At 34.7% G+C, this 24640-nt stretch overlaps 1 protein-coding gene across 2 annotated transcripts in view; it reads right to left on the bottom strand.

The window, feature by feature from the left end:
• Positions 1-24640, bottom strand: part of LOC114653490 (nephronophthisis 3) — an 838883-nt gene that overhangs the window by 728688 nt on the left and 85555 nt on the right. For both annotated transcript variants that reach the window (XM_028803845.2, XM_051928813.1), the window contains exons 10-23: positions 22724-22894; positions 19926-20029; positions 19666-19780; positions 19405-19548; positions 19196-19293; positions 18073-18175; positions 17644-17726; positions 17397-17535; positions 17021-17185; positions 12713-12810; positions 11995-12117; positions 5943-6132; positions 1746-1987; positions 1143-1218 (exon numbers count right to left, since the gene is read on the bottom strand). In XM_028803845.2, the coding sequence (XP_028659678.2) occupies positions 1143-1218; positions 1746-1987; positions 5943-6132; positions 11995-12117; positions 12713-12810; positions 17021-17185; positions 17397-17535; positions 17644-17726; positions 18073-18175; positions 19196-19293; positions 19405-19548; positions 19666-19780; positions 19926-20029; positions 22724-22894 (1851 nt within the window). The remainder of the gene's footprint in view (positions 1-1142; positions 1219-1745; positions 1988-5942; positions 6133-11994; positions 12118-12712; positions 12811-17020; positions 17186-17396; positions 17536-17643; positions 17727-18072; positions 18176-19195; positions 19294-19404; positions 19549-19665; positions 19781-19925; positions 20030-22723; positions 22895-24640) is intronic.

Here is a 24640-nt window from a genome sequence, read left to right on the forward strand (position 1 = left end):
CAGATAGATACATACTTTATTAATCCCAAGGGGAAATTTACATTCAAATTATTGTTTTATAATTGTACTCTTCCCCTTTCATTTTTCTGATTTGATATTTGCTTCAATTTACTCCCTCTTCAGTTCAACCATTATTGGTCAATTTGTAGGACTCTGTTTTAAATTCACATTCAATCTTAATCTGGAAAGCCAACCTTTGGCCATTGCAATCATTTAATTACATATAGCTGGTGGCATGCGTTGCTTCTGCAGCACCACTGCCATAAGTCTGCCTGCTGTTCTGCAATCTTCATGGCCATAGGTTTATTATGGATCATGACTGAGACTTTGAACCGCAAATTCAGCGATTCGAATTCAATTCGAATGTAGCAATCCAAATTTTTATATACATTTTTTATATATATACCTTTAGTAAAATAAATGTGATAATTGTAACACATAGTTATGCTAACAAGTGATCATACTGTAGATCTCAGGTTCCCTACTACTTCCCTACTGTTCCCCTTTGACTTCTATCTGAAACACTTTTACTGTCACTGACTTTTGTCAATCATGTTTTCTTTTAACTGATTTAATACAGTAAACTTTCTTATTGGTCACGTTTTGATTATTTTTTTAAATAAAAAATGGTATCTGAATGTAATCACTGCTTAATTTGTACATTTTCTGTTACTGATGAAACTAAACTTTCAATATTCTGGTACTGAAAAGTATTACTCTGTACATTTTGCAAAATACTTCTAAAGTACACCTGTATTTTAGTCAATGGGGGCAAAAATTGTCCCTTAAAACAAAAAATTCCCAATCTGATAATATTCATATCAGCTATAAAAAAAACCTGTAAAAGGTTCTCTCTCTGTCATCTCTGCTGAATTACAAAACTAATAAAAAATTTAAAACTAGTTATTGAATATATGAAGAAAAATAAGTGCAGCATCAGTGCATCAGATTAAGAAAATAAAACTTTGTGACTCGTTCAGTCTCCGGCAACCTCCATTCCCTTTGAAAAACAAATGCCAGATTTTGTGTAAGTAGATGATTTTGTAATTTTCATACTTTCATTGTGCAACTTTTATTAATGAAATATAGTTAAATTTACACCATACTGTATATTTAAAAGAATTAGTTAAAAAGATCATTACCATGCTTCCCTTTTGTCGAGCAGAACATTGTCTTATCTTAACTGACTTTTTTCTCAACTTTTCAGCTTGTTCATACCTAACAAGAAAGATATAGCTGTTAGGATTCTTATGGAAATATACATAAATTAATACATTTACCTGAAACAGGGTCATTAAATGCAACGTGAATTAAACCATCACTTTTTTTAATCAGCTTTTTCTATTCCATTTCATGGCTTACACAGAACCAATTACCTACGATGCATGTGTCTGGAGTAAGGAAATCCATCTAGACTCTGGGAGAGCCCGTAGACTCCACCTGGACAGCAACCAGGCACGGGACTTGAAGGCAGAACACTGAATTCATGAGGCAGCAGCAATAAACACTGTGCCACTATACTGCTAATTCTAATCAGGAAGACATAAACTTTAAACTATTGGAGATTTTAATACATTATCTGATTTTATACTCTGATCAAAGCATTGTACTATCTTCACTTTAAATATAATGTCTAAAATTAAATTAAAAAATAAATATATAAATAATAATTACAATAACCCATTACTACCTTAAAATATATACAAAAGTTAGTCCACAGGTTAATTAAACTAAAATAATCTTACTTGTTTTGCTTTTGATATAGCACAGCTAATGAATCTAATTCATGTGCCACTCTGGAATGATCAGCACCATATGCATTTTCACTAATTTCCAAGGCTTCTTTGTACAGCTGTTCTGCATTTCCAAATTTCTTCCACTGGACATAAACACCAGCCAGCTGATGCAGTGACTGAGCCACACTGGGGTGATCTGGATCCAATGCTGTTTCACGAATTTCTAGAGATCGCTGCAAGGGAGCTACTGCCTTAAGAAAAAAGTACAATAACACTATCCATTATCATTTGTACAGTATGAGAGCAATTGAGCAAACTTGTGAAACTCAAAATATTTAGATTTAGGTATTTAGACATGGTATTAACATACAATAAGTTAAAGAACAGATAAATTTAATAACTCCTCTGATGTTTAACTTAGAGTAAATAAGTAACATCACAAGCAAAATTAGGCCACCTGCAGGATGCATTTATTGAGTATTATAATCATATTTTGTAAATTGGTTTTAAATTGTATGCTGAAATATGTGCTTCAAAAAATGCTTACAGAGACACAATAAACAAGACATTTCATATACAGAAGTAAAATAAAGTATTCAGTATCCTCATGTGATGAATTTTTGAAGTTTTGTACTGTAAAAGGGTCTTCATCAGTTTCCTGACAATGCAGAGTGAAAATTCATTGGGAGACTGTTTAAATAATAATTTTTTATTTATTTGTCTAGAAATCATTAAACATTTTTTTGACAAGAATATTGATCAGGGGAATTTTATATTGTCTATGCTAAACTAATTACACAGATACAATGGAAATGTATGACACTTGTGTTTCTCCTTTTGTCTCAGCCTTTGTGCTTTTTACTTTTTTTCCTGTCTATATTTGGTATTTGGTACAGTCATCTACATTGTTTGGTTTATTTTGCCCAACAATTTTGTGTTTAAGAACATATTGTGGAATGGCTCACTAAATACAAACCTATATATGATATGATAAAATGAGATACTGGGACAAGATAGCTATTAGCTAACCAAACAAATTGATGGACTACACATATTCCATTAATTTGTCAGACTTCTTCTGTTCTTATGTAAAACAAAGTACATCAAAGATTCCGATGAAAATTTCCTTGTTGGTTTCAAAATTTGGGATTTCCATCAGTAATCACATGCTGTACATGGGTGTAGCAGCTACCAGGGATCAATACAAATCCCTCTCCATAGTGTTTCCTGTTTGTTGACAAGGATTTTGTTTTTTTTAGAATAAGGGCTCAATGAAGGTTCGGAGTAAGCAGTAAGCTTGGAACTCTTCTTAAAGACCCAAAATTCAAATAAAATTAAGTCTGCGTGCATACAAAAATCGGTCAAGGAAAAACATTCAACATTTGTGAAGACGGTCAAGAAATTACCTGTGTTAGGTAATGAGAGAGGCAAGAGAAACAAACTATGTAGCACACAAACCCCATACAACATATTGCAGTATATTAAAAAATATGCCCTCCTATCTATTCATTTTCTAATCTTCTGATTCAATTCAGGGTCAAGGGAAGCCAAAACCTATCATGGCAACAAGTTTGTACAAGGTGTAGGTCCATCATAAGACACATTCACACATATGCCCACACTCACTCATACAGGGCATATTTAGATTCACCAGTAACCAAAAATATTTGTCTCTCAAAAGATTATCTTTAAATATTCGCCAATAAAAAAAAAAAAGTGGCAATAGTTTATATTTTTAAAAAATATAGCATAATGTAATATTTTATAAAACTCATTTTGAATAATATTTTCAGTTTTTTTCCTGTTAATGCATTTAAAACATACATACAGTGGTGTGAAAAACTATTTGCCCCCTTCCTGATTTCTTATTCTTTTGCGTGTTTGTCACACAAAATGTTTCTGATCATCAAACACATTTAACCATTAGTCAAATATAACACAAGTAAACACAAAATGCAGTTTGTAAATGGTGGTTTTTATTATTTAGGGAGAAAAAAAAATCCAAACCTACATGGCCCTGTGTGAAAAAGTAATTGCCCCCTGAACCTAATAACTGGTTGGGCCACCCTTAGCAGCAATAACTGCAATCAAGCGTTTGTGATAACTTGCAATGAGTCTATTACAGCGCTCTGGAGGAATTTTGGCCCACTCATCTTTGCAAAATTGTTGTAATTCAGCTTTATTTGAGGGTTTTCTAGCATGAACCGCCTTTTTAAGGTCATGCCATAGCATCTCAATTGGATTCAGGTCAGGACTTTGACTAGGCCACTCCAAAGTCTTCATTTTGTTTTTCTTCAGCCATTCAGAGGTGGATTTGCTGGTGTGTTTTGGGTCATTGTCCTGTTGCAGCACCCAAGATCGCTTCAGCTTGAGTTGACGAACAGATGGCCGGACATTCTCCTTCAGGATTTTTTGGTAGACAGTAGAATTCATGGTTCCATCTATCACAGCAAGCCTTCCAGGTCCTGAAGCAGCAAAACAACCCCAGACCATCACACTACCACCACCATATTTTACTGTTGGTATGATGTTCTTTTTCTGAAATGCTGTGTTCCTTTTATGCCAGATGTAACGGGACATTTGCCTTCCAAAAAGTTCAACTTTTGTCTCCTCAGTCCACAAGGTATTTTCCCAAAAGTCTTGGCAATCATTGAGATGTTTCTTAGCAAAATTGAGACGAGCCCTAATGTTCTTTTTGCTTAACAGTGGTTTGCGTCTTGGACATCTGCCATGCAGGCCGTTTTTGCCCAGTCTCTTTCTTATGGTGGAGTCGTGAACACTGACCTTAATTGAGGCAAGTGAGGCCTGCAGTTCTTTAGACGTTGTCCTGGGGTCTTTTGTGACCTCTCGGATGAGTCGTCTCTGCGCTCTTGGGGTAATTTTGGTCGGCCAGCCACTCCTGGGAAGGTTCACCACTGTTCCATGTTTTTGCCATTTGTGGATAATGGCTCTCACTGTGGTTCGCTGGAGTCCCAAAGCTTTAGAAATGGCTTTATAACCTTTACCAGACTGATAGATCTCAATTACTTCTGTTCTCATTTGTTCCTGAATTTCTTTGGATCTTGGCATTATGTCTAGCTTTTGAGGTGCTTTTGGTCTACTTCTCTGTGTCAGGCAGCTCCTATTTATGTGATTTCTTGATTGAAACAGGTGTGGCAGTAATCAGGCCTGGGGGTGGCTACGGAAATTGAACTCAGGTGTGATACACCACAGTTAGGTTATTTTTTAACAAGGGGGCAATTACTTTTTCACACAGGGCCATGTAGGTTTGGATTTTTTTTCTCCCTAAATAATAAAAACCATCATTTAAAAACTGCATTTTGTGTTTACTTGTGTTATATTTGACTAATGGTTAAATGTGTTTGATGATCAGAAACATTTTGTGTGACAAACATGCAAAAGAATAAGAAATCAGGAAGGGGGCAAATAGTTTTTCACACCACTGTATTTAATTTCCACACAGGTCAACATGTCAGGCAGTAACTTCCTACAAACAGGCTTAAAAATCTGTGTGGGAGAGGTCACTTTGAGTATCTCCCTTCCAAATGTGTTCCTGAAAATCTGTATTATCAAACAAATTTTATTTACATTTTTAGGCTTCTAAAATTATTTGTTAACTATTGTTTTGATAGCTGTCAGTTAGTATTTCTATTCTACTCAAATGTTTGTGATAAATTCTTTTACAGACTGGTCATATATAGTATCCGGTATTTATTTATTTATTTATTTATTTATTTTTAAGATTAATAAAATGCATAAAATAATAATGTATTTTTAATAAATGTAAAACCTCTTTTGAGTGTGAACCCTGTAACCTAAGTAGTTTATTTCCAAGTCAATTTACATTAGATACAATTAAAAGTATAACTATAACTTGATATAAGGCTGGAATTATTACTGACCTACATAGTTAAATCCTTAAAGTGACCAAAACTATGTTTAGACAAGAATACTTTTTTAAAACTACTACTTGTCTAAATAACAATGTTTTATATTCAATACAAACAGGAATCTCGGGATGATTTCACTATATGTGGTTAATTTTGAAAATGCGAGCAGGGCTTTTTAACTATATTATTGACCATATTATTCATAATGTTGTTTCATTAAAAGTTTTATGAAACACAGTATATACTTTTAACTTTCATGTCTTACAATTTATTATACAAGTATATTATTAAAACCAAATAAAGCAGAATAAATTACCTGGCCAAGAAGACCCAGGTCCTTGAGGAATCGTCCCAGAGTTTCATAAAGATCTGCAAGTTTTTTCATGCTCTCTTCTCCTTCACAGTTCTTTTCAAAATGTTTCAGAGTTTCAAAATACTCAGCTGCCATTGAACATTTATCTTTTCCAACAAACTGCCAATAATTCAGTAATTCTGAAAAATGTCCTCTATAAAGAAATCAGTAATTAAGCAGTATTCCAAAATTAAGACTTTAGATTTATTTTTATTTATTTATTTTTTAATTAATTTTATTGTAATCATTCCATAAAAATAGATCAATTTTTACAAAAGATAGGATTGAAAACAAGTCGTCCCCCACCCCTGAGAGAGAGAGCATGGCCAGCAAAGTGAAACTTAAGGCTTGTAGACATGCCTAAATTGATGAGTTTAATAGAGACAAATCGGAGAAGAAAAAGAAATGTGCAGAGAATTGCTTCCTCGGTGCATTAAGAGCTTATTCTAAGATATTATTGATTAGATCCTGCCAGGTTTTGAAAACATTCTGTATAGATCCTCTAACTGAATATTTGATTTTTTCCAATTTCAAATAGTATAAAACATCGGTTTCCCACTGAGTTAAAAGAGGAGAGTTAGGATTCTTCCAGTTTAGCAAAATAAGTCTGCGTGCCAAAAGAGTAGTGAATGCAACCACAGTTTGTTTGTCCTTCTCCACTTTAAACCCATCTGGAAGAACCCCAAACACAGCTGTTAATGGGTTAGGAGGGATTGTGACACCAAGGCTGTCTGAAAGGCACTTAAAAATTTTGTTCCAAAATGATGTTAATTTGGTGCAGGCCCAGAACATGAGACCCAGTGAGGCTGAAACTTGATTGCAGCGTTCGCAGGTTGGATGTTGCCCTGGAAACATTTTGGACGTTTTAGGCGAGACAGATGTGCTTGATATGTAATTTTGGGTTGAATAATTGTATGCTTTGCGCATATGGAGCTCAAATGAAGTCTCTGCATTGCTATTTTCCACTCCTTTTCTGATATATTGATTAAGAGATCTTTTTCCCATTGTCCTCTTGGATCTTTAAAAGGGAGGGACTGCAAGATAATTTTATATATTGCAGAGATGGTGTCTAAGTCCTTGAAATTGAGCAATATTTTTTCCGGCATGGAGGAGGGTGCAAGATGAGGAAAATTGGGCAGGTTCTGTTTAACAAAGTTCCTAATTTGAAGATAGTGAAAGAAATGTGTGGCTGGAAAGTTAAATTTGGATGTTGTCTATATAAAGATCTCTAAGCAATTTAATCCCAAAACTTTTCCAGATATTAAAAACTGCATATGTTTGTGAGGGTTGAAAGAGGTGGTTCTCTTGCAGAGGTGCCACAGATAAAAGATTCTCCATCTTAGAATGCTTTCTACATTGGCTTCATATTCTGAGTGAGTGAAGCACAATTGGGTTATTAGTACAGTGATCCCTCACTATATCGCGCTTCGCCTTTCGCGGCTTCACTCCATCGCGGATTTTATATGTAAGCATATTTAAATATATATCGCGGATTTTTTGCTGGTTCGTGGATTTCTGCGGACAATGGGTCTTTTAATTTCTGGTACATGCTTCCTCAGTTGGTTTGCCCAGTTGATTTCATACAAGGGACGCTATTGGCAGATGGCTGAGAAGCTAGATTGCTTACTTTTCTCTCTCTCTTGCGCTGACTATCTGTGATCCTGATGTATGGGGATTGAGCAGGGGGGCTGTTCGCACACCTAGACGATACGGACGCTCGTCTAAAAACGCTGAAAGATTATCTTCACGTTGCTATCTTTTGTGCAGCTGCTTCCTGAAACGACATGCTGCATAGTGCTTCGCATACTTAAAAGCTCGAAGGGCACGTATTGATTTTTGACTGAAAAACAAACTCTGTCTCTGTCTCTCTCTCCCTGCTCCTGACGGAGGGGGTGTGAGCTGCCGCCTTCTTCGCATACTTAAAAGCTTATTGATTTGTTTGCTTTCTCTGTCTTTATGACAGTCACTGCTCCTGACGCACACTCCTTTGAAGAGGAAGATATGTTTGCATTCTTTTAATTGTGAGACAGAACTGTCATCTCTGTCTTGTCATGGAGCACAGTTTAAACTTTTGAAAAAGAGACAAATGTTTGTTTGCAGTGTTTGAATAACGTTCCTGTCTCTCTACAACCTCCTGTGTTTCTGCGCAAATCTGTGACCCAAGCATAAAAATAACCATATAAACATATGGTTTCTACTTCGTGGATTTTCTTATTTCGCGGGTGGCTCTGGAACGCAACCCCCGCGATGGAGGAGGGATTACTGTATATTGCCGATAACTTGCATTTATTGGGGCACAAAGCAGGGAATATAAAGAAGTACTGCAGGATTTTACTTCCATTGCGGACCAAGCTAGTGTATGTTCATCTATTTGTATCCAGGTTTTTATAGCTTGTATGTTTGCTGCCCAGTAATAAAATTGAAAGTTGGGTAGAGCCATGCCACCTTCTGCCTTAGGTCTTTGTAGGGTCGCTCTTTGGATATGTGGGTGTTTTGAATTCCAAATAAATGAGGTTATTGTTGAATCTAATTGCTTAAAAAATGATTTTTTAATGTATATTGGAATGTTTTGAAATAAAAAAGTAGCTTAAGAAGAATATTTATCTTAACAACGTTAATTCTTCCAGCAACAGTGAGATGAAGGATTGAGCATCTATGCAAGTTTGCTTAATTTTTTCCATACAGACGGCGAAATTTTTTTGATAAAGAGCTTTATGTTTACTTGTGATATTAACCCCTAGGTATTTAAACTGATCTGTGATGATAAAAGGGAAGGTGTCCAATCTAATATTGTGTGCTTGAGAATTCAGTGGAAATAGCACAATTTTATTCAAATTAATTCTGAGACCAGAGATCTTTTAAAATTCTGTAAGTGCTGTTAAGACTGCAGGGACAGAATTTTGTGGATCTGATATACACAGTACCATATCATCTGCATATAGAGAAATTTTCTGTTCCAGTCCTTTTCTGAAAATCCCCTTTATCTGATAAGAATTTCAACAGTGGACCGACAGTGGTTCAATGGCGACTGCAAATAGCAGTGGTGACAAGGGGCAACCTTGTCTGGTACCACATTCTAGATTAAAGTAGTCTGAACAAATGTTGTTAATACAAACTGAAGCTTCTGGATTGGTATATAGTAGTTTGATCCATGCACAAATGTTCCCAACCCAAATTTCTCTAATGCAGTGAAAAGGTATTTCCATTCAATCATGTCAAATGCTTTTTCTGCATCCAATGATAATAACATTTCTGAGGTGTTTGACTTTGTTGGTGATTATATTACATTAAACAGGCGTCGAAGATTGGAAGATAAGTGTCAACCCTTGATAAATCCAGTTTGATCTTGTGATATTACCGAAGGCAGCACTTTCTCCATCCTTCTAGCTATGATTTTTGAGAGTATCTTAACATCATTATTCAGAAGTGAAATTGGTCTATCTCATGCACATTGTAATAACTGCTTATTTTGTTTAGGAAAGACGGTGATTAATGCTTGGCGAAAAGTTTGAGGTAGAATTTGATTGTCTTTAGCTTCTGTAAATGTTGCTAATAGGAGGGGAGCTAGCCGAGTGGAGAATTTTGTTATAAAATTCTGCAGGGTATCCATCAGAGCCTGCTGCTTTCCCGCCTTGAAGTGACTTTATAGCATCTAGTAATTCTGATAGCGCCAGAGGTTTATCCAATTCCTCTGCACTAAAAATACCTATTTGTGGCATCTGTAATGTATCCAGAAATGCATTAGATTGTGTATTGTCTTCTTTAAACTCAGTAGAATATAAGGATTTATAGTAGTCTCTAAATGTGTGCGTTATATTTTTATGGTCAATGATTTCATCTCCATTCATGTTGGTGATTACTGGGATTGCATTGCGAACTTCTTGCTTGTGGATCTGTTGAGCTAAAAGCTTATTAGCTTTCTCTCTGTGTTCATAGTAATGATGCCTGGATTTATAAATTAGTTGTTCAGTTTCTTTAGTTGTCAAGAGGTTGAGTTCTGAATGCAGAGCCTCGCTTGGAAGCCTGGTATGTTCTTCATCTACTCTAGTAATTTCATTTTTTAGCTCTGATACTTTCTTGGTTTCTAATTTATTCCTGTGGGAAAGATATGAAATAATCTGTCCTCTTAAGAAGGCCTTTAAAATTTCCCGGAATATTCCTGCAGAAACCTCTGAAGATGTATTTGTCCCTAGGAAAAACTGATTTGTTTGGATATAAATTGAGTAAAGTTCTCGTCTGCTAATAGTAGCAGGTTAAGGCACCATCCGAGAGGTGAGTGTGTGGGGCATAGTGACTTTAGCTCCAAGATCAGAGGTGCATGGTCGGAAATAACAATAGCATCATACTTGCAAGATTTAATCGTAGGCAAGAAATTATTATCTATAAAGAAATAATCAATTCTTGAGTAGCAATGATGTACTGGTCAGTAGAAAGAACATGTTCTCGAATTTGGGTTTAGAAACCTCCAGGGGTCTGATAAGTTGTGGTCAGTTACAAACTGTGTAATTGTCTTTGCAGTGTTAGATGTCATCCCCCCTGTGACAGAAGTCCTATCTAAGAGTGGATTTAAAACACAATTAAAGTCCCCAGCCATTATAATTTTATGAGTGTTCACATTGGGAATGGATGCAAATACATTTTGCATGAATTCCTTATCATCGACATTCAGTGAATAAATATTTACCAAAATCATTTTACAGTTAAATAAGTTGCCCATGACCATCACATATCTCTTTTCAGGATCAGATACTACATCTGATGCTACAAATGACACTGTTCTATGTATGAGGATTCCCACACCTCTAGTTTTCTTAGTAAAGCTAGAAAGGAACATTTGGCCAGTCCAGTCCTTTTGCAGCCGGAACTGATCCTTGCTTAGTAAGTGGGTCTCCTGTAAAAATACTATTTTAGCGTTTAAACCTGTTAGGTGAGAGAATACTTTCTTTCTCTTTAATTCGTGATTCAGGCCTTTAACATTCCAGCTCACAAAGTTAACTGTCCCATCATGGAGACATTGATTCTGAATTTTTCATGTCATTTTATAGTCTTAACTGGAAGTGAGACAGCTTTAACCTTAATTTCCTATTTCCCCACGGGTAATTGCCATGCAGCCTATTGTTACGTTGGTAGTTATAATTATAAGGATTAAAAGGATAGATTAGATATAGCCTGTTCTCTTTCTCTCCCCCCCCTCATCCCCCCCACCCCCCCCCCCCATTTTGCCTCCCCACGTGAGGCTGGACCCACTTCACAAAGTCCCAGTCCTCTGACATACCTAGAGACAGAGCACGTCCAAAGCAAGACAAGCCCCCACGCAGTGGCGTTTGAGGATTAGAAAGTAGAGATACCAGTAGAGTGCCAATACAGTCTAAATACTATATGCCTAAAATATAATCATTAACATACTATAAGCATAAGATATAAATCTTCAGCAATCTTAAAGTATTAAGATAATAAACTCAGGGAATGGTGTTAGAAAGTGGTCCAGGATATGCATAGTAAATCCTAATGCAATAATAACAATTGCAATAAACAAAGGGTATGATGTTAAACAGTCCCCTTTAGGGTAGTAAAAAGGAAAAAAGAAAAAAAAATCAATTTCTTCCACACACGTCTATAACTGTAATTAAGCCATAAATAGAAGGCGTCTGAGTAATGTAAAGAATGTATAATTATTAATACCCGTATCATTACTAGTGGATCAGACAGGAGGTGATATCTCCTTGCCATGCCATGACAGGATGCGACTCACTACTGTGTTTCAGAATAGTGTCGGGATCAGCTTTCTTAATTCCTTTTCTGCTTCCTCCTTGCTGGAGAAGACGTAGTATTGACCTTGAACGTCCACTTTCAGTTTGGCAGGATACAAGAGGCTGTATTTGATATTGGCTTGCCGTAATCGGTTTGATGTTGTAGAAGGTTGCATGTTTAGCTAATACTCATAATACTCCAACAAAAATGTCTGACTAAAATGCTAACTTGTAATACTTTAGTAATAAGTTAAATTTTAGCATACCTTTTGTAAAGATTCTGTGAAACAAACAGATTAAGAAGACACCTGTGCAGTTTCTGTTTCTCACCCTGTTGCTGTAATAGCCATGGGAGCTCATCAGCCCCCCTCCATGTGACCCTGTTTTGACTGTAAGTGATACATGTATTTAGAAGATTTACATATAAAGGCATAAAAAGGAGAAAATGTATCACATGTACATCACAAAACATTTATGAAAATCCAGTAGAAGCTTAAGTAATAAATTGTAAACATTGAATATTTTTGGTCATATAATTAGCTTTAGAAGAGCAAGGTACACTGAAGTAAACTAATATACTACCACACAACACTTTGAAGAAAAAAAAACATATTAAATATCAACCTTTCTACAATTTCTATTGCTGTTGCATTGTGTTAAGGAGAAATACAAGATTCCTTTACATTTTCAAAAATTAAATGCTATACTTTGCAAGTAAAGCAATTTGCCGTTTTTCAGGGTATATACTAATTTGCCTCATGAAACTGCAATTTAAAGTGCAGCATATTTTCTAAATTATTAAAAATAACTAGCCCACTCTTCCATTTTCATGGGTATGATGATTGTGAAGAAATTATTTCAACTTGAAAAACAATGAATTTATCATTTAACATCAATTAAAAGTTAAACTTTAAGCATCCAATTTGGTAGCATTCATGTGCTATACAGTGTATACTAAAAGTAAAGTATTATCGGATACAGTACCTCAAATGTTGATCAAAATAATTGATAAGCTTCTCCCTATACACAAAGGGAGAATGCTGCTCACCATCCATGTATTCAAGCCTAACTGCTTCCCAAGCCTACAAACATAAAACAATATAATAAGACATTACATTCCTTAATATTCACTTAAAAAGTCACTTCTGCCCTGTAGCTGAGATACAGTGAATTATATTTTAGTGTCACATAACTCATTATTTTGATATAACAACATATTTACAAAATTTCAAGCTTAAATTTTGTTATGTACATACAGTTTTTGTGTTGATTACACTTCCCCTATATTTTCCTTGTGATTCCTTATTCTTATTCATTTCAACTAGTTTACATTTACTCCTGTGACTTTATTCTGTTTCCAATACCGATATTGAATTTTTTTAATGATACTCTGAGCTTTTTAATTATCAACGATCTACATTAGCAAATTTGCACGTACACGTAAGGCTCCCACTTAACTTAATGCTGAGTTACCATATATAAACCCACGAACAATCTGCGCACGGTCCTCTTTAATGCCAAAAACAAGAAATCGACAGCAGAAACATGAAACGCAGTTTATAGTATCCCATTCAATTCTTGCTCAGCAGTATACATAGGACAAACTTCAAAAAGAATCTCAACACGTGTACAGGAACATCGCAACGCCGTCAGAAGAAAGGACGCACTATCATTGATCTATGCACATACTAAATCAACAGGACATACATTCAACTGGGATAATGTAAAAGTAAAATTTAAGGCCAGTACTAAAAGTGCCAGACAGCTGGCCGAGTCTTGGCTATCATATGAAAACGCCATCAACAGACACTTGGACATAAATCCAGCATATGCTAACTTAAGAAGAACATATACATAATAAATAAACTATACAACCCCCCCCCCCCCTTGATCATACTGACTTAGTCACCTCCCCCCCCCCCCCCCACTAAATGTGTTGCTATATATTGCCTTTGATTCTTGTAAGTCTAAGCATTATCCTCTGATGAAGACCCCTGGTAGGGGTTGAAAGGTCAGAAATAAAAAATACTTTATGATACGTGATTCATTTCTTCTCCTTTTGCGGATCTCCAGCTGCAAATATATTTATATATATATATATATAGATATATATATATAGATAGATATATATATAATATGTATATATATATATATATAATGTATATGTATATGTATATGTATATGTATATACACACACCAAAATGTGTCTTAGTAAAATCAAGTACAATATACAGAATAATCTATACTAATAAAAGGCAAAGCCCTCACTGACTCACTCACTCACTCACTGACTGACTGACTCACTCATCACTAATTCTCCAACTTCCCGTGTAGGTGGAAGGCTGAAATTTGGCAGGCTCATTCCTTACAGCTTACTTACAAAAGTTAGGCAGGTTTCATTTCGAAATTCAAAGCGTAATGGTCATAACTGGAACATATTTTTTGTCCATACACTGTAATGGAGGAGGCGGAGTCACGTATCGCGTCATCACGCCTCCTACGTAATCACGTGAACTAAAAACAAGGAAGACATTTACAGCACGAGTCACACGCGGGAACGAAGGTAAATGACGTTAATTTTTGACTGTCTTTTAATACTGTGTAAGCATACATATTAACACATGTGCAATTAAACGTGTGCATTTACGGGGTGATTTCTCAGGCTTAAAAGCTCACCTTTTATCAAACGCGGGAAGAAAGGTAACTGACGTTGTTCACTGTCTTTTAATACTGTGTAACCATACATATTAACACATGTCCAATTAAACGTGTGCATTTACGGGGTGATTTCTCAGGCTTAAAAGCTCGCCTTTTACTAAAAAGGTAAATGCAAAACTATTTTCAATCAGTTTATTGAAACGCTCCCGTTAAGGATTGCAATAATATATTCGTGAGATAAAAGAACGAAGTAGGGGGAAATGGAGGAACAGCCGCAAACAGCGAACAGCAAAAAATTAATTAAACAATTGAGAACGGAGCGAGTTAAGCATACAAGCATGTTCATAAGGGAAACAAAGCACGGTGTAAAACGTAACTTTAAATTAAGTTTATAGAAACACTCCCGCTGCGGATTGCAATAACATATTCGCGAGATAAAAGTTTAATGAGAAGACACGAGGTATAAACGAACCACACGCCGTGGCGCAACGTTAGGGGCAACAGTTTCAACCATTCTATGATCTGCTTCTCGCAACTGAAAGACGGCACATGGCGGATGTTAGCCAACTTGCTGACCGCAACGTTAGGGGCTTCAACTATGGCGCTGACGCCACATCTCAGTGCCAACACTTTGCAGACTCTACTTAAAAGACACGCCCTCCTCACTGGACAGTTAAAAACACCAATCAAACTAACGATGACATCAAGTATTACCCAATCAAAAGTACGAAAGGAGGCATCTTCATAAAATGCGTGTGGGATGATTTGCATGAGACGCTGCTTTAAAAAAAAAATGATAAAAAAAATACGGGATAAATCCCGTCCAGTATTGATTCAAAACGGGACGCGCAATTTCATTCTCAAACGCGGCACGATTCCGTATTTTAAAGGACGGGTGGCAACCCTACAGTGCCAGGTAACCACCCATACAATCAGATTGTGATTCAGACTAGGAATGCAATGAATGTAATTACCCCGATCTACATACAAGGCGAAAGTCTTGCAACATTCAAAGATGATGGTTTGGGATAAGTACACCATACAACATAAAACAGCTTATGAAGCCTTGAACCGAAAAAAGCAACATCTCAGAGATCGTAAAAAAAAAAAAAGGAGGTAATGTCGTTTTACTCGCTGTACATTTTAGTCAAACATTACCAGTTATTCCACGAGGGAGACCAGCAGATGAACTCAACGCGTGTTTAAAATCCATGCTTCTCCCACGGTCGGTTATATGTCGCGTGTTCTCGGCTAGGTACACCAAAAAATTTATACATTTAAGCATGTAATGGGCAAAGAAAAAATGAGGTATACCCGAAGGCACTGCAGTAGTACTCAATGTAAGTTTACTTCTTAAATGTTAATGTTTTACTGTTTAATAATTTATACGCTTCTTATATATTGTTCAAATTCTTTTATCAAAATACCAGTGACAGCGCAATGCACGATAACATGGAGTGAATACACCATACGCATCTGCCCACGGCCGCCCTGGTGTGCGCAGATAGGAGTTGATTCTAAAATAAAATAAACATAAAAAGAGTAATACAATCATCACCCATAAAGCGGATAGCAGACGTGACGTATTATATGTGTACCAGATTTCAAGTCAATAGGTGAAACGGTTTGCAAGCTACAGGTGATTTAAAATCCTGGACAGACCAACGAAAAGCCACGGTAGCAAATTATAGAAGATTTTAATGTTTAATAATTTATATTTATATGAAATGTGCTTCTTATATATTACTTCATATTCTCATATGATAATGATGTTAATGTTGTTTATATTGATTTCTATGTTATTGTAAGTGCATCTATGTGTGTATATGTATGTATGTATGTATGTGTGTATATATATATATATATATATATATATATATATATATATATATATATATATATATATATATTATATATATATAAAAAATATATATATAAAAAATATATGTGTATATGTATATATAATATATCTGTATATGTGTGTATATGTGTGTGTATATGTGTATATGTATATATATATGACAGCAACACTCATAACAATGACAACACAATTACATTGACAATCATGTTACGTTATTTTTAAAATGTTTCCTTTACTTTTTTATAACCTCTTTAACACACTACTTCTCCGCTGCGAAGCGCGGGTATTTTGCTAGTAAATACAATAATTCAGCAGTTAAGTAATTGATGGTTGCTAATGCATGTTCAGCATTTAAAGTTATCACCCCCTTACTTAGAAAGATATGTTCATCTGTTAATGTTAATAAACAAGGAAATTTCCAGATCACCATAGTTTAATGTGAATAGGTGAATAATAGGAAACAGGTGTTTTTATATAGGTGATTTCTAAATATTAGTTTATCTATCTATCTATCTATCTATCTATCTATCTATCTATCTATCTATCTATCTATCTATCTATCTATCTATCTATCTATCTATCTATACTGAAAACTATACAGCACCTTCCAAGGACAATATGACACCACTCACTTATCTTTTAACAAAACATCTTTAAATCTTGTTGGACATACAGGTCACAACCACTGCACATTTCAGGCAAGCTTATTTTTATTTGCATAAATACACAACACATTATGTCAAAAAGAAGGCAACACAGTACATTTGATTTACCTGCAAATGCTGAAACATAAGAAGTCCACAGACATATTTTATAATGCACATATTCTGAAGCTTATGCAGAAGGAAAGAAAGTCGTGGCCACGTCAAATCAGAAAACATCTCAATTAGTTCAGATTCACTGATACCATTGTGACTGACATACATAAGACAAACTATCTGGGGGGAAAAAAATTACAAATATGCTGTTTAAGTCAGTGAATAATTAATTTTCCTTTATTTCTAAAATGATGTACATCAATCATACATATTCATAACATTATCCAAATTATTTCAGTTGTTAATGCAATATTAAAATGATTCACTATTTAGTTAAACACATTACAATAATAAATATAACTGTATTTACTTCTAGCATTTTTAATCTTACCTCTCTCATCAGCTGCTTATCCCTGTCTGTTGACATGATGTCCTGAAGAGATCTCATTGCCATTCTGTAAAGGGACACTGTATCCTGACACTGGAAACATCGCTGTAGTATTGCATCAGTATCCCCGGCATTTTTAAAACTATTTCAATAAAATTTATAGATAATTTGACATAAATGGATTTTTTTTAACCTTATAACAATGTTTTTGTTAAGAAAAGTAAATGTTAATTATTATTTCATACTGCACCTTCCAATAATTTTGGCCATCAAAGTCACATACAGGGCATTGCATGTAGCTGCAGAGCGACAATGTTTTTCCACTTTCTTTTCCTATAAATGTAAACAGCACATTTAGGAATATTGTGTAAATATCTGGAAAGTGGTTCTGATATGAAATATACACTCTTATCGGCTGTAAGAAAGACACTATTTTAAATATCAGAATGTTTAAAATTATGTAACCTTTAACTGATTGGGAATAATGGGCTATATAAAAAATGCAAAACAAACATTTAGAAGTCAAATTAACATTATGGCTTTAAAAAATCTTAATTTAACATACAATAACTGAAAAATAAAATTCAAAGAAGGGAGTATTAACTAACAGGAAAAATATCAGATATTGGTACCAAATTAAACTAGATCATGTTAAGTATAAAAAAATAATAATAAATACCTGCTCTTTGGTAAGGATTATATCCATTCTTTGGCATTCAGCGTAAATAACTGATTTTACATCTTTTGGGCTAAGTGGATCAAGATGAAGCGTGGGCCATAACCTTGATTTTTAAACAAAGAATGTTTACTGAATAAGCAAACAATAAGAAATGACAAAGCAACAATTGAGCTCACTGACAATTAAAAATTCAACAGTTGAGATGCTCATTCAGTTATTTAGGAAATACATGATTAAAAGAATATAATACTGTGCTGACTTTTTTTTATTAGATTTTAATTACAAGTTAGTCCAGAATAACTAATTTTAACATACTTGTATAATAAAAAAAGAAGGGCTGTTTCTTTGTTTGCTTATTTCATTCTTTAATTTAAGACCTTTACTAAAATGTGTGATTTACTACTACGTCTAACTTTTTCCAAAAAAACAACAAAAAAAAAAAAAACAAAACAAAAACACAAGGTAATATTTATGTATTTTTTTTTTAAAAGTCTAGAAATTGTGCATGTGGTAAACTGTGCAGTGAATTCTAATTTCATAAAGTTTAAATGCAAATATGTATTAATAAAACGACATGAACTGTACATTTATATGCATTATAAAATATCATCATCTTATTCCAATCAACTTATCATATTTCTTGTAATAGTATGAGTTATTTCAGCTCATACAAGCACCAAAATGTTATATAGGTGTTTGATTAGTTAATTGATATTACCAGCTAAGATAGATTTGAAATCATACATTTCACTGCAACGAACGGCAGAAGATACTGAAATGTTAAGGAACTGAATATCTGCACTCTTTCCATATAACTATCAATTACATATTTACTATATAAAATATGTAACTTTATTGGTCAACATTGTAAAAGTATACAACACACAAGGAAATTCAGCATTTACTTGAATATATGCATAAAAGGTTGTGCTGAATTAATTGTGCACCTTGGATGTATTAATCAGGAAAAATCCTTAGCATACAAAAAAACACACTATGAACACTGACTAATATACATGCTACATTAAATAAACAAAATATGAAAGAAAATGGCTTATGTCTGAGTAAAATACAAAATCCCATCATGGACAGTTGTGTACTCAGAGTAAAGAATTAAACATACCTCCAAGCTTGTGGACATGTCTCAACATTTACAGACACAATTACTCTGACATTGACTGGCAGTGGATCAATCAACCACTTCATGTGTCTTTGAGCTTGCTGAAATAGTAATTATGTGGTATATTAAAAAAATGCAATAAAATATAAAAATGTAGTTCCAGCAGTTTTAACTCTTTATAAATATATACACAACGGATTACGGCCACCTACTTCAATTTGATCAATAGAATCGATAATAATGATTATGTTGCCTTGGTGGCGAGTGGATAACTTCTCCAGCCATCGAGGAAACTCCTCAAGAATCTTGCAAGGATCCAAGGACAATGTGGAAACTGACCAGGAATGCTGAAGCAGCTGCATTAATAGATATTATGGAACAAAAAAAGTTAATAATGGATAAAATATTCTGCAACATACTATACATTGACATTTTTAAATTAACTATGCATAATTTTACATGTCACATTTTACCTTTACTGTAAAGCGTTTAATTATAAGCACTGGCTCTGAACTTGTGGAGAGAGGTCTTCCCACAAAATGATAAAGAATTAATGTGCTTGGAGATCGTTTTTGTTGTAGCTCAATCCTGTAAAGAGATTAACACAAACGGTTCAAAGCAAAATATTCTTCCACATTTTTAATACTCCGAGGCCTTGTTTTTTAAATTACAATCTTTAGGAATCAAACAGGTTCTTACTTAAAACCTGAAGAATTATTGTAAAATATCTCACCATTTAGACAAAAGAAGAGATTTTCCAGAGCCAGGTCCTCCTGATACAAGAAGTGGTGGAATGGGTGAAGGAGCAACCACCATGTCATTCAGCCGCTCAATATACTTAATAAACATAAAAGGGTATAATGTAATTCTAGTTTTGCCTATACAACGCTTTTTAACTTGGACAACTAAATATACATTTTTTTTTTTTATAATTCTCTCTATTCATCTTCTAACTCGTACAAAGAGGTTAAAGTTACAGGAAGCCAGTCATCTGGTAGCACAAGTACCATAGACAAGGTGTCAGTTCATCACAGGGCATAATTACAAATAGCACAAAAGTAACTGACATCCTAATTTTTAGAACAGGGGAGTCAAAACAAGATACCCAGAGAAAAACATACAATACAAGGGGGTATCTCTTTAATATCGTTAAAATATACAGAAGTGCAGGTTTGTATTCATGCAAAATACTACATGTCATTAAATATCGGTCATAATAAATAAAATCTACAACTCTGGATAGCTTGAGCCAGATCAGCTTAAGTGATTTAATCACCTCCACTATGAGATGTTATGGTTTATCCAACGCTCTGTCCCTGGCCCTATTTTCATTTGTTATATCTGTTTATTTTGTGTTAATAATTTTGTTATTTGCTGTTTTTAGGCATTTATGTTTGTAAATTCTGATGCCTTTGTAATTAAGTTAGTTCTACTAGATGTCCACCTTGTTCTCTGTCCTCTGATCCTGTAGCTGTGGGACTAGACTTGAACTATGCAAGATTTAAGATGCCCTTTGCATAGGCTTTACCTCCTACTGGTGTTGTTCAGCTTATATTACTGGATTCTTTATTCTTTTATTTTTATAAGTTTTTTGATTTTCAGGTTTTTGGACTTTTGCTAGTTTAAAGTTTTTGTAGTATTGGACTCCTTATGTGTGTTTTAAAATAAAGGATCCATTTGTTAGGTGTTTTATGGAATTGTTAACAAAAATCTCATACTGGGAAACACCTTAGTCCATGGTGGGTAAGTTAGTTGGAATTCAGTTCCAGAGCCTTCATAATTATTTTACTACAGTGTAATTTAACCTGTTGTTTTTTTTTTGTATTGTGCTTTACCACAAAATAAATGTAACTGAATTTGGAATCACTTCCCGCTTTGCAGCTCTTTTTGTGAGTATAGCTTTGCATGGACTTTGTTATTTTGTGTCTGTTTAATCCAGAGACAAAACAGTTTTGTTCTCTGCTTTCTGAATATGTCTGTGAAGATTCTCAGTCATCCTGGTGAAATTATCTGGTAGTTGAGTCATGGCAACTGGACTTCTTTCTTGCTAGGTAGATACGTTTCACTTCTCATCCAAGCAGCTTCTTCAGTCTGACCACTCTTAACGACCCACTCTATGGGGGTAGGAGGGGCTGTTAAAAGGTGTGACGGTTACATCTACCCACACCTCCCCTTCCTTTGTTTTACTCAACAAGCCTATTCAGGGCAGGTGTGAAGTGAAACTAATCTGAAGGATAAAACTGTGGTCTCTAACAACATCCCTCAGACTGAAGAAGCTGCTTGGATGAGCAATAAAAGAAAGAAGTCCAGTTGCCATGACTTAACTACCAAATACTTTCTGAACATGGTTTTTGATCTTTCTTGTTGTCGCATTTTGAGGCAACTTTCTGCAGTTTACTTACTTTTTAAATTCTTTGTCAATAAACTATATGATTTTAAGAAACTCTTATTCTGTTCCATTGTGTGAGAAGTTATCATGGTTCTGCTCTCGTATTTTGGAATCTATGGGCTTTGGTCCCTTTCAATGGTGCAAGGCAGAAGCCTGCTTCTTGAGTTTGAAAGCCAAACTTACTTTCTAATAATGAGGATTTCAGGTCTGTTTTTGGAAACTTAAGCCTTTTTTGGGTTTTATGTGTGCCTGGAAATGACAACACACAGTAGGAAAAAAATAAAACAGTTGATGAATTAGATTACCAGAATTATGACCATTTCAAGAAATGTCCTTAGAATTCAAGTTTGGTTTATCCTGAATACAATTTTCTTGCTCGTCTTTACAGAAAATTAACTTTTGTTTGATAAGAAAGGATACCAAACATTACACCACAGATTTTGTATACAGTGGCTTGCTTCCCTGAACAATCTCCAAACTCTTCCTAACAGATTGAATATACCCATCAAATTCAAATAATTATTTTCTATTGCACACGAACATAATATGAAATTTAAGTTCTCTTGATGGGTACATTTTTGTGTTTAAATATATTGAAATGTGCTATGGTTAAATACTTTTTAATACTAAATTATTTTTTATAGATATTAGTAAATACTGTTAGCCTGTAATCAGAACATACAATAAACATGAATACATAAGAAAATTGTGACTTGAACTGAACTTCAGTCATCTGATCAGTAAATACCATTAAAATTGACCTTAAATTCTATTTTGTGTCACTATGCCTTAAGTACAACGAAAACAATTTTTTATTAGTCCAGTGCGTGCCTTACCCTTCCATGTTCTCTGCCATCTTGCTGTTCTTACTGTATCAACAAAGGATAAGATAACTTCACATTCACTCCAGATCCCAAAATACTCTTAAAGGGCAGAGCTAATCCCATATGTCACCCCTTACTATACAAAGGAGCACTCCACTGACTCATTATTATATTGATCTCTAAGATTCACAGTCTTGTCTTCTAACAACACAAATTATCTGATAAAGCACTACAGTCTAGTCTACTGAAACTATTAATTGAAATTCATCTCATTCTCTGGATATTTAATCTGCAAAAACACAAAAAAGTTTTACCTACTTTATCAAAACCAAGCAGACAAGAACGTTTTGATGCTTGCTTAAAAGCTTCTATTTGTTCTTGCTCATCGCGCATATCCCACAAGACATCCCCATAGTTTTCCTCTTGGCAGTCGTCTTCAATTCCAGAATCTTTATTTTCAGCTTCTGTGCACTCATATCCAAGTATTTCCTAATTATTTTTAAAACAAATATATCCCAACATTTTAAAAGTTCACAAAAAGCCAATTTTATTACAGAAACTCAAGTAAGATTCTCCAAAAAAAGCTGATGACAAAATACTTATTTTTTAAATAAAAAGATAATTAGTCTACAGAAAAAAAAATGAATTGTTCTTTTCAGTTTTGATGTCTTGGGTGTATACTATGGATAGGGGAGTCCCCCAAAACTGGAGCTACATTATATTGTTAGAAGAGATCAGCATGAGTACAGGGATTTATTCTTTTTTTTTTTTTTTTTAACACAGAGTTTGACATACAGCAAGAGAAACCAGTTTTGTGAGTAAGACTTATCCTGATCTCTGACTCCTTCAGATTTATTAATCCACAAATCAAATTTCTGAATCCTGTCAGCTTCATGTTTTACATTCACTGAATACTTAATCAATCTTCCAATCATATTACAAGTAAACTTTCTTTTCTCGAAAAGCATAGGCCCATTCTAGCCAAAGGTGAACTGCCAGTACACAATTGACAACTGTGCTGCTGCAACAAAATTCAATGTTTATGAGAAACTGGAGTGAGATTGGAGGAAGTAAAATGTCAAAAAAAAAACAAAAAAACCCAAAAATGTAACTCATATTTTTGAACGGCTGTATAAGTTGGGGTCTGATTTTATGATTGATTTTTCAGGTTTCAAAACTATACTTATACACGAGTATATAAGGTAATATTTTATATATTACACATATACATGATGAGCCCAAAATAAGGGCGAAACGCATGTTGCGTACTCTTTGCATTATTTGACAGTAAACTATGCAACATTCTATGATCTGCTTCTCGCAACTGAGAGGGCACCGTGGCGGATGTTTGCCGACTTGCAGACCAACCACAAGCGTTACCTGGTAGGTAACCACTCATACAATCAGATTGTGATTCAGACTACGAATGCTATAAATAATATATATATATATATATATATATATATATATATATAGTACAGTGGTGTGAAAAACTATTTGCCCCCTTCCTGATTTCTTATTCTTTTGCATGTTTGTCACACAAAATGTTTCTGATCATCAAACACATTTAACCATTAGTCAAATATAACACAAGTAAACACAAAATGCAGTTTGTAAATGGTGGTTTTTATTATTTAGGGAGAAAAAAAAATCCAAACCTACATGGCCCTGTGTGAAAAAGTAATTGCCCCCTGAACCTAATAACTGGTTAGGCCACCCTTAGCAGCAATAACTGCAATCAAGCGTTTGTGATAACTTGCAATGAGTCTATTACAGCGCTCTGGAGGAATTTTTGGCCCACTCATCTTTGCAAAATTGTTGTAATTCAGCTTTATTTGAGGGTTTTCTAGCATGAACCGCCTTTTTAAGGTCATGCCATAGCATCTCAATTGGATTCAGGTCAGGACTTTGACTAGGCCACTCCAAAGTCTTCATTTTGTTTTTCTTCAGCCATTCAGAGGTGGATTTGCTGGTGTGTTTTGGGTCATTGTCCTGTTGCAGCACCCAAGATCGCTTCAGCTTGAGTTGACGAACAGATGGCCGGACATTCTCCTTCAGGATTTTTTGGTAGACAGTAGAATTCATGGTTCCATCTATCACAGCAAGCCTTCCAGGTCCTGAAGCAGCAAAACAACCCCAGACCATCACACTACCACAACCATATTTTACTGTTGGTATGATGTTCTTTTTCTGAAATGCTGTGTTCCTTTTACGCCAGATGTAATGGGACATTTG

This window comes from Erpetoichthys calabaricus, chromosome 6 (assembly GCF_900747795.2).
Source record: "Erpetoichthys calabaricus chromosome 6, fErpCal1.3, whole genome shotgun sequence".
In the NCBI taxonomy this organism is placed as follows: domain Eukaryota; kingdom Metazoa; phylum Chordata; class Cladistia; order Polypteriformes; family Polypteridae; genus Erpetoichthys; species Erpetoichthys calabaricus.